The 10,446-nt window shown below is 34.4% G+C and overlaps 2 protein-coding genes across 2 annotated transcripts; both read left to right on the plus strand.

Annotated features, from left to right (window-relative positions):
- Positions 1–704: 704 nt before the first annotated feature.
- LOC120272190 (U-box domain-containing protein 33-like) lies at positions 705–5,258 on the plus strand. The gene is given in 12 exon segments (XM_039278953.1): positions 705–1,200; positions 1,478–1,599; positions 1,794–1,915; positions 2,064–2,168; positions 2,568–3,000; positions 3,121–3,261; positions 3,399–3,524; positions 3,526–3,927; positions 4,059–4,604; positions 4,606–4,742; positions 4,744–4,825; positions 4,919–5,258. Coding segments are annotated over 12 exon segments (2,727 nt in total). The 5' UTR covers positions 705–878; the 3' UTR covers positions 5,108–5,258.
- A 1,048-nt stretch (positions 5,259–6,306) lies between these two features.
- On the plus strand, positions 6,307–9,534 carry LOC120272191 (U-box domain-containing protein 33-like). The gene is made up of 8 exons (XM_039278954.1): positions 6,307–6,575; positions 6,666–6,787; positions 6,886–6,986; positions 7,543–7,620; positions 7,721–7,814; positions 7,920–8,006; positions 8,113–9,067; positions 9,186–9,534. Exons 1-8 carry the CDS (start codon positions 6,572–6,574, stop codon positions 9,197–9,199), a joined length of 1,455 nt encoding a protein of 484 aa, XP_039134888.1. The 5' UTR covers positions 6,307–6,571; the 3' UTR covers positions 9,200–9,534.
- Positions 9,535–10,446: the final 912 nt, after the last annotated feature.

Consider the following 10,446-nt stretch of genomic DNA (forward strand, 5'->3'; position numbering starts at 1 on the left):
ATAAATAAATTCTAATTTTCATGGTCCATATAAGGTTTGCAAGTTTAAATATTATTCAAATATTACAAATATTGTTCAAATATATATTAAACATCAAAGAGATGGACTTATTCAAATGTTATTGGCCAGACTCTTGACTTTATCTTTTTCATTAAAAATATGAATCGATTTGGACAAGGACAAGTGACAACCATGCACAATGAACTTATAAAGCATATTCTTATCATTCATTTTATTTTATTTTTTATTTCAAAGTATATTCTTGATATTTCCAAGTGTTAGAAACAATATAAAATGGTTTTATTTAGTGGTGGAGTTATCAATGAGGACTTAATTAAGGATTACAATATAAAATGGTTTATTTAGTATCAACTAATAAACCATTTTATATTAAAGAAGCAATGTAATTCTTTTTATTCAAGTCAAACACTTGTAAGTCAATACAAAAGATTTAACTCTAATTCAAGATTCCAAGTTATTTTTTATGATATTTAATTTAACTGGTTGGTCGTTGGTGTATTGTTTTTAATCTCACATTATTGAACAAAAAAAAGTAATTATAATTTTTTAGAGGGATAAATTTGCAACTCTGATATTTAAAATTTTATAGGGGTGTATTCGCATAAGAAACCATATCGTTTCCCATTCCTTAAATCGTTTCCAAAGCCACCTTTCATTTGAATTCAATCCTTTTTCACATCGCTTTTGCCAAGCGAGCGAAAGGCTTCACCTTTGTCCTTTCCACGAGTGCAAAACCCTCGAAATTGCCCTAAAAATCGGATTTTTATGGGTTGATAGTATGAATTAGGGAGAGTGGAAGGCCGCCTGCTGTGTTCGTTCACGTTCTGGTTCCTTGAATCTTCGGTTTTGGTTCTTCAATGGCGATAGTTAGCTCGTCAGTGGCTCTTCGTTTACGGCAGCCGCAGATGGAGAGGAGGCTTGTGCGTAGCTTGGAAGGGAGCCCGAGCTCGCGGTCAGCGGGAAGTGGTGGAGGTCCTGGAGGAGAGACCGAGGATGAGATGGTTGTCGGCCCGGTGGGAAGGGAGGAAGAGATTGAAGCGCCGGAGAAGGTTTTCGTGGCGGTTGGGAAGGATTTCAAGGATGGAAAGACTTTGATTAGTTGGGTGTGTCAAAATACTCCGAAGGAGAAGAAGATTGTTCTTGTTCATGTTCATCGCCCCGCTCAAATGATTCCCATGAGTAAGTTTTGAGAAAAATGGATGAAAAAATATTGAATTTTCAGTATATTGTTTCTTAAAAGAATTTGTTTTTAGCTATTGTTATTGTTTGGATTTTAATGCTTGAGTTTTGTTGGTGTGTTTGTTATTGATTTGGGTAAATCTGTGATTTTTAATTTCTCTTGTTTTTTTCTCTTTGATGCATGAGTTTTCTTAATTTTTTCTGTTAATTTTCTCCATTTTAGAACTTTGGTTTATCTTTTTTTTTCTCTGATATTTAATTTTCGGTTTGATTTTAGTGGGAAGCAAGTTTCCTGCTAGCCAATTGGCAGAACAACAGGTCAAAGCTTACAGACAGGTTGAGAAGCAGAAGATGAACAAAGGCTTAGACGAATATCTCCTCTTTTGTTCTCAACTAAAGGTTCTTGCATAATTTTGCTTCTCTTTTTGCCCATTCTCCAAACTTTATATGGTTGGTAGTATAAAAAACAATCATGAATTTATTGTTATCACCTGAGTATTGTGGACTCGGAGAGCTTGATAGTTTTCATTTCTCTTGCTTGATTTCTTTTTTAGGAGTAAGAAATGATGTTTTCAACTATGTTTGTGTCACAGTTCCAAGCGGAAAAGCTGGTAATTGAAACGGATGATGTTGCTAAAGGGCTTATTGAGGTCATCTCTCAGCATCGGATCACCAATCTTGTAATGGGAGCTGCTGCTGACAAGCAATATTCAAAGTATGGTTCATTTGATTCTCATTACCTTAACCATTAACCATTTCAAACAGCAGTTACATCCCTATCAAAAAGGTTTTTATTTGTGAAGTACTTATCATTTGTGTTAAATTCAGAAATTAAATATTAAAGCAGGGTTTTTGACTCACAGGAAAATGAAAGCACCAAAATCCAAGACAGCTATTAATGTACAGCAGCAAGCTGATCCGTCGTGCAAGATCTGGTTTGTTTGCAAAGGGAACTTGATATGCACTAGGTATATCTATATATAGCTTTTAGACTTGTCGTCTCGTATTATTTGTTTAGCTTGTTTCTCGCTTGGGTGGTACAATCATTTGCTAAATTCCTATCTGTAGTGGCCACAAGTATAACCGTTTGCTTCTCACACACTATGTTCAAAAATTCACCTATTATGATTTAGTGGTCAAAACTTTTAATTTTGGTTTTGGTGAACTGTCATGACTTTGTTCATGTCAATCTAAGGCCTTCCAAGTCAATTGTGGTACAACTGCATAAAGTCCACAAGCTTCAAAACAATGAAGTGCATATAGCTCTCCTACAGCCACCTGAAAGGATAATTTTAGATTTATGTTCTTTGTCTGTTGTTATCTTGTTTTTCATTAATTCTTCTTATATGGAACTATATTTTCAATAGGGATGCTGATCTAGATGGATATGGAACACAGCAGCCGGCCATGGTCAGCCCAAGTTCCTCATCTGGTCATTCTGAGGATTTGAGATCAAAATCTCTACCTGGACATACTGAAGCATCAAACTGGCTCCCCAATATCGCGCTAGAACTCTTCAAGAATAAATCAGTATCTAATATTTTTGAATCATCTGGTGATAAAACATTGAATCCAAGGAGACGGTTAAGTTCACAGGGAAGTGCTGTTGACCTCTGGGATGAGTTTCCGCAAACTCCTCAAGCTCCGAGTCATTCTCCTATGACTGAGGAAATAATAATCAGCAACTCAGGCCCATTACCCATTTCAAATGATGAAGAGAGTGAAGTCGGCTCTGTGACTTTACCATCTTTACATGAGTCTGATGAGGATGCTCATTTTTCTTCTCCACAACATGAGCTGGTTGGTGCTATCTTTCAGATTCTTGTTTTCTACTACTATTTGAAAAATAAAATTGTAGCTTCTTCCATCACAAGGTCAACGCAATTTCATAATTTATATGGTTTGAAGATGCTCTTGCAGGCAGAGGCTGGTTTGGATGATGAGGTCTATCAAAGTTTGCAACATGCTCTCACTGAGGTGGAGAACTCAAAACAGGAAGCTTATGAAGAGGCACGCAGGCGTCAGAAGGCTGAAAGGGAGGCAATGGAGGCTATGCGAAAAGTAAGCGGCCTTTATTTATTTATTTTTTTGGCCAAATTTTTTACATTGTTTTTGTTGTACCACCATCCATTGTTATCAGTGCAATGACATGCCACTTAATCAAACTCTAAGCATTTGATGCCTGCTCGGTTCTCTAGGCCAAAGCTTCAGAGTATTTGTTTGTGAAAGAGATGAAACAAAGAAAAGAAACCGAGGAAACGTTGGCCAGAGAAAAGTTGGAATTGGAAAAACTCAAAACCCAGAATGATCAAGTTTCCGAAAAATCTCGGAAAGGCATTAGAACAGAAGCAAGCATTAGAAGCTCGCATTTCTGATTCTCATCTTTTAGTCAAGGATTTTAAGGAGAAACTATCAACTGCACAATCCCTCCTAAATTCGCTGCAAAAAGAACATGAGGATTTGCAACGGGAGAGAGACAATGCAATTAGGGAAATTGAGGAGTTGCGTCAAAGAAAGGAAGTCGGCAGCAGTGTATACCGGCCATTGAACTTCTTGGAGTTTTCATACTCTGAGCTTCAACAAGCAACTCAGAACTTTGACAAGTCTATGAAAATTGGAGAAGGTGGCTATGGAAGTGTATACAAAGGATTTCTGAGGCACACTGCAGTGGCTATAAAGTTGTTAAATCCTCAAAGCAAACAAGGGGAAGCAGAATTTCATCAAGAGGTAGCTTCATTAAGTTTTTATTACTTTTTATTGTTATTTACTCCTTTGGAGCTAGTATGAGCAAACTGGTGAAGTTGGTAAAGCATTATTATGAATTTATTGATGGTTTTGCTCCTTTGTACCAATTGCAGTTGGATGTTCTCAGTAAGGTGAGGCATCCGAACCTTGTGATCCTAATAGGAGCCTGCCTAGAAAAAAGAGCTCTTGTTTATGAGTTTCTTTGTAATGGTTGCTTGGAAGATCGTCTTGTATGCAAGGACAACACGGCACCACTCACCTGGCAGGTCCGCACTCATATCGCTGCTGAGATTTGCTCTGCTCTGACTTTCTTACATTCGAACAAGCCACACACCATTGTTCATGGGGACTTAAAGCCGGCCAATATCCTCCTTGACTCAAATTTTGTCAGCAAGCTCGGGGATTTTGGTATCTGCCGTCTCCTCCTTCAGTCCAATGACACCACCAATCTCTTCCGCGAGACTCACCCGAAGGGTACCTTTGTCTACATGGACCCTGAATTCATATCAACTGGGCAGCTCACACCACGCTCCGACACATACTCATTTGGTGTGATTCTCCTTCGCCTCTTGACAAGAAGGCCTCCGCTGGGCATAGTTCGGGAAGTGCAAGAAGCAATTGAGAAGGAATGCTTGCATGAGATTCTTGATCCTTCCGCTGGGCGATTGGCCATTTGTGCAAGCCAAGCAGTTGGCACAGCTAGCTTTAAGATGCTGTGAGATAAGCCGAAAGAACCGGCCAGATCTTGGAAAGGAAGTTTGGAAAGTTCTTGAGCCAATGGCAAAGACTGTTGCAAATATTGGGATCATTATCAGACCCATCAGGAGCTTCTGCCGATGATTCTAGCTACGCTCCATCCTACTTTATTTGCCCCGTCTTTTCAGGTTCGAAAATCCCTACATAGTATCACCGATACACTAAACTTGCATAAGCATGCAATGTAAAGGCTTATCGAATTTTGTTTGCTAAAATGCAGGAGATCATGAAAGAGCCACACATTGCATCAGATGGATATACGTATGAAGCCGAGGCTATAAGAGGATGGCTCGACAGCGGGCATGAAACATCACCTATGACTAACCTTACACTCGCGCACCGTGAGTTCATACCGAACCTCGCTCTTCGCTCAGCGATTCGTGAATGGATGGAGCAGCGAAAATGATATTCCATAGTTCATCTTTCGATTTTTTTTTTTATGCATATGAATTTGTTTCCACGTTGTATAATGTATACAAAGCAAATCTTGATTACATGCATGTATAGATGTTTAGATATACCTACATAGTGTTTGTCTGTAGATTTATCAAAAAAAAGAAAGTTTGTAATAAAATTCTTTTATTAAGATGTCTCTTTTAAGATTTTATGATTGGTGTCCTTGAAGAAACTTTCTTTTTATGTTATTTCAAGAAGCATCATGTTAAATTTAAAATATATAAAATTCTACTTAATATATATTTCTAAAACACCAAATAGGTATTTAGAGAGGGTTTTAAATCAGATCAAAATTAAATTCTTTTAATCCACCGGTTTTCTAAGAGTTTGATACAACACTTGTTTGTTTAGAGTTATAGATTTTAAACTAATCCATAGCACTAATTTTTCAAGAGTCATAAATTTTAAACTAATCCAGAGTGAGATACAGATTCAATAGAATTTTTTATTTTTTTTACGTATATAAAAATTCAAACTCAGAATCATCTACTTAAATAATTCAAATGTTTATCAGTATGACAAATAGGTTTGGTGGCAATAGTTTTTAAAAAACCCTGTGTAGTATGGTTTATCCATGGTCATGGGGCCATTTGTCTGTGGAATATTCCTTTTTATGTCATTTGTCTGTGGAATATTCCTTTTATGCCATGCTTCATGTTGAAGCTTATTGAGAAGACCTTGCCTTAACACTGGTATTAAGTTATTAACCTTGACTTTAATTTGCCTAGTCTTGATCAAACACAAGCTGTCTAATATTTTTTGTTTATTATTATTATTATTATTATTATTATTATTATTATTATTATTATTATTATTTTCACATAAAACTTGAGAAGTATCTTGCCATGTCTTTCCAAAATTATTTAATGTTAATTGAGACATTAGGAATATTCCATACAGAGAAATTTCCTAGTAGTTTCATCTTCCTCTTAACTGATTTGAAAGTTGGGGTAATGACTAAACTCAATGACAACATATAAGTTAGATTCAAGTTTATGAATCAAACTTATGATGTTGACTTTTAATAATAAACAACCAAATTAAAGGTAGCATCCAATTGACTAATTCATTCCTAATTAATGACTCGTAATTCATTAATTAGCCTTAGCATGCTTCTCCAACTGGAAGTTAGGAAGAGAAAATGACAAACAAAAGAAGGTTTGATTTAATGAATGAAGCCTAATTGCAACTTTATGATGAGTTAATCAGTAGAAGAACATGGCTGGAGATGCTGAGATTGAAGAAGAGATGATAGAGCCACAAGTTCAAGAAACTCACATTGATGAAACAATCTATGTAGCACTTGGAGTTAATCTCAAGAAAGACAAAGCCAAATCTTTTGTGGGTGTTGAGCAACTTCCCAGGATGCCAAGTCATCATCTTGCATGTTCATAGGACTTCAAAATGGATACCTATGAGTAATAACTATTTATTTATTTATTTTTTTTTCCTTGAGCTTTATCTCTATCTCACTTCCTTTCATTTTGTTTGTGTTGATGACTGTGCAGTGGGAGCTAAGTTTTTGGATTATTTAGTGTCTGAAAAACACCTTCTGCAGCACAGAGATCAAGAGAAGAAGAGAATGAAGGAGATACTCATGGAATACATGAATATTTGTGTTAAGACTGGGGTGTGTTATATATAATTAATCTTAATTAGCAATTCTAATTAAATGTGTGTGTTTTTTTCTTTTTAATTAATTATTCTCTCTTTTGTTTGTTATAAAAGGTACAAGTTAGAGCACATGTTGTTGAGGAAGATGATGTTCTCAAGGGAATACAAGAGCTAGTAGCAATACATCAAGTTAAAAGGCTTGTTTTGGGTTCAGAGTAAGCATATATATATATATATATATATATAGTTCATTCATCATCTTTGATTATGATTCTGTAATCTTATTCCTGATTTTTTTATTTCAAGTTTGTCTTCAACTACATTGTTCAACATGTAGCTAGCTAGATGATCTGTTTGTGAAGGTTAGTGCAAAGGAAAAACATTAGGATTTTTGGTTCAGCAGCAGCTTACAAGTTCATTCATTTCATATCCATATATATTCAGCTTAATACAACACACAGCACATGTTACACAGTGGAAGTAATTAATAACTAAACTACTTTAATTAAAACATGATAGACCATAACCTCTTATATACTACTCATACATCTACTAATATTAATTGACTACTTCTCAGACAACAATTAATATATACTGACTAGAATATAGACTGATCAAGTACTGTGCAAACATTTCACGTTGTATATATGCTAGCTTCAACAACTCTGACCAAATGACTATGCCTTGATACTACTACTACTAATCTACTCGAACACAACATTGTTTTGAACTAATTATTTGACAGCATTAATTAGTGGTTTTAATTTTCAGGTACATCTCTAATGAAGGTGTTCTTTTACAACGTTGTCAGATATTGTTAGTCAGGGATGGCAAACACTTGTCCACTAGGTAAGCATATATATATAATATATATATATATACACGTGCTGAATTGGTTTCTTGATTTTTTATTAGTATCTTGTATAATTTGTCATAAATAATGCTGCAGACCAGTTCTTGATGAAGAAAATCATGCACAATTGTCATCATCTTTTGATTCTGATGATGATGATCTACAATTTGTAACTCCTCCCAATGAACTGGTACAAATTAATCAGTGCTTCTTCTTTTCATGATTTTATGTTATTTGATTAGACAAAGGAAAAAAAAATGGAGATATATATATATATATAACTGAAATCCTGTAGGAAGATGAAGTCTCATTTGATCAGGAACAAGCTCAATTAAACTCAGTTCATGATCAGGATGCTGTAAACAGCATTGAATTTCTCAGAGTAATATATACATCTCAATAATCACCCTCTTCGATCTTCTTCCTCTTAATTCAGCTTTACATTTTTAGTGCATGAAATTTGTAACTTCAAGATTAATGATCAACAGAAAGAGCTACAAAAAGCCGAAGAAAAGTTTCGACAAGCCGCTGAAGAGAAGACACACATAGAACAACAACTGAAGAATCTTCAAAGGACAAAATCAATCATAGAATTCACCATGCAAGAACTAAGAACCTCAACCAAGAACTTCCACAACTCTCAAAAGATCGGAGAAGGTGGATATGGCCCCGTCTACAATGGAATCCTCCGCAAAACTCCGGTAGCCATCAAGCTCTTAAATTCAGAAGGTAATCAAAGCCGAAAAGAATTCGACAACGAGGTGATGATATTAAGCAAAGTTAGACACCCAAACATAGTTCTACTAATAGGTGCATGCTCAGAGAACTCAACACTAGTTTATGAATACCTCTCAAATGGAAACTTAGAAGACATGCTGACATGCAAGAACAAAACACCAGCACTAACATGGCAAACACGTGTACGTATCATCACTGAACAAAGGTCTGCACTCATATTCCTTCATTCCATTAAACCTCAATGCATTGTTCATGGAGATACAAAGTTGGCAAACATCTTCTTGGATGGAAACAATGTTAGTAAGCTTGGAGACTTTGGAACAGCAAGGTTTATGGATGGAAATGGAACTAATGGTGAACACTGTACACATGTTACAATGCCAATGGGAACAATGGGGTACATGGATCCTGGGTTTTTGATGACTGGGGAAATTAGTCCAGCTTGTGATGTTTATTCTTTTGGTGTGGTTATACTTAGAATGGTGACTGGGTTGAGAGTGTTGAAGATTGGGGAGCAGGTTGAGGAAGGGTTGAGGATGGGGGTGGTGAGAGAGATGATGGATTGGTCGGCCGGAGAGTGGCCGGTGGTGCAGACGGAGCAGTTGGTGAGGTTGGGGTTGAGATGTTGTTGTGTGGATAGAGAGAGTAGGCCTAGTCTTGTTTCTCAAGAGTGGAGAACACTGGACATTCTCAATGCAATGGCAGGTATATATATACATACTTAATTTGTATATATATATATATATATTTATGTTTATTGTTTGTTTAAGAATTGAAAAATAGAACTGAAAATTTAATGGAGTAATTAACTTTTAATGTGCAGGAAATCAAGTGTGAAAGATGGCAGCAAATTAAGTGCATTGATTATTAGAATTAAAGTTTAATTAGTTTTTACGTAAATGTTGTATAGTATTTGTACATGTATTATGAATATATATATGGATGTGTATTTATTAGTTAAAAGTACATAGATGTTTCTTTTTCTAGCTTCTTTCCCGTAGGAAGAGGGGAGACAAAAAGAGTTTCAAAATAGTTACACACGATGAATAGTTAAGACAAAGTGATTCCATATCAGAGGCGGATGATTCCACTCTCTCATTGCATGATTGAAGTTTAATAATAGTGTATGGAATGCATGGCTTTTTCCCATTGTAAAAAAAAAAAAAATTCTAATATCATGGGTTCAATCTAAAAAAATGTTATTTTTTCCCTACAATAAAAATAAATATATTGTGGATGTACTAAAAACTTAAAAAAAAAAATCTTAACATTTTACATATTTGTTAAATAGAAATAAAAATAGAGTTTTTTCGAAATGAATAAGTGGTTTCTTTATTTTGAAAAAAAAAAACTATTAATTATTTTTCATTGTTTGGTTGGGTCAAAATCATCAATTCATTTAAAAATTTATCACTTGTTATAAAAACCCATGATTTGTTTTGGTTTTTTACATTTAAAATTTTTTTCATTGAAGTTTTAAAAGAGATTAATAAATAAAATAAATAAATTTTATGACTTTTAAATGAATCAATGATTTTGCCCTGCCAAAGAAGGAAGAATTATCAACATTAATGGTTCGTTTTTTTAAAACTGAAAAAATCATACATGTATTTAAAAATAAATAAAAATAACATGTATCTAAGCTAACAATATTATTAGAGAAAAAAAAAACACATTTTTAGAAATAAAGAAGTTCATAGAATTAAGACCCTACATATGTATATCACATATTGAAATGACATGTATATATGCTCTAAATTTAATATTTTATGAAGTCTTAAATTATATATATAATTAAGATGGAATATTACTCGGTTATGTATGATATGTGAAATGTTATGTATATGTTTTAAATACGTGTACCTCTAATAATTTTAAATTTCCACTTATTGAGAGAAATTCAAGTGTAAGTTTATGCGAAAGAAAATATTAAATTCATGAAAGATTAAACTTAAGAATTCACTCCGGATGATCAATTTTTTTAATTTTGTGAAATTATTAATATTTATTTATAGAGTATAGTAACTTTTAAAGTGATTTGTCTGATTGTACCACATAATTTTATTTTTATATTTTGTTATTCA

This window comes from Dioscorea cayenensis, chromosome 11 (genome assembly GCF_009730915.1).
Source record: "Dioscorea cayenensis subsp. rotundata cultivar TDr96_F1 chromosome 11, TDr96_F1_v2_PseudoChromosome.rev07_lg8_w22 25.fasta, whole genome shotgun sequence".
Classification (NCBI taxonomy): Eukaryota; Viridiplantae; Streptophyta; class Magnoliopsida; order Dioscoreales; family Dioscoreaceae; genus Dioscorea; species Dioscorea cayenensis.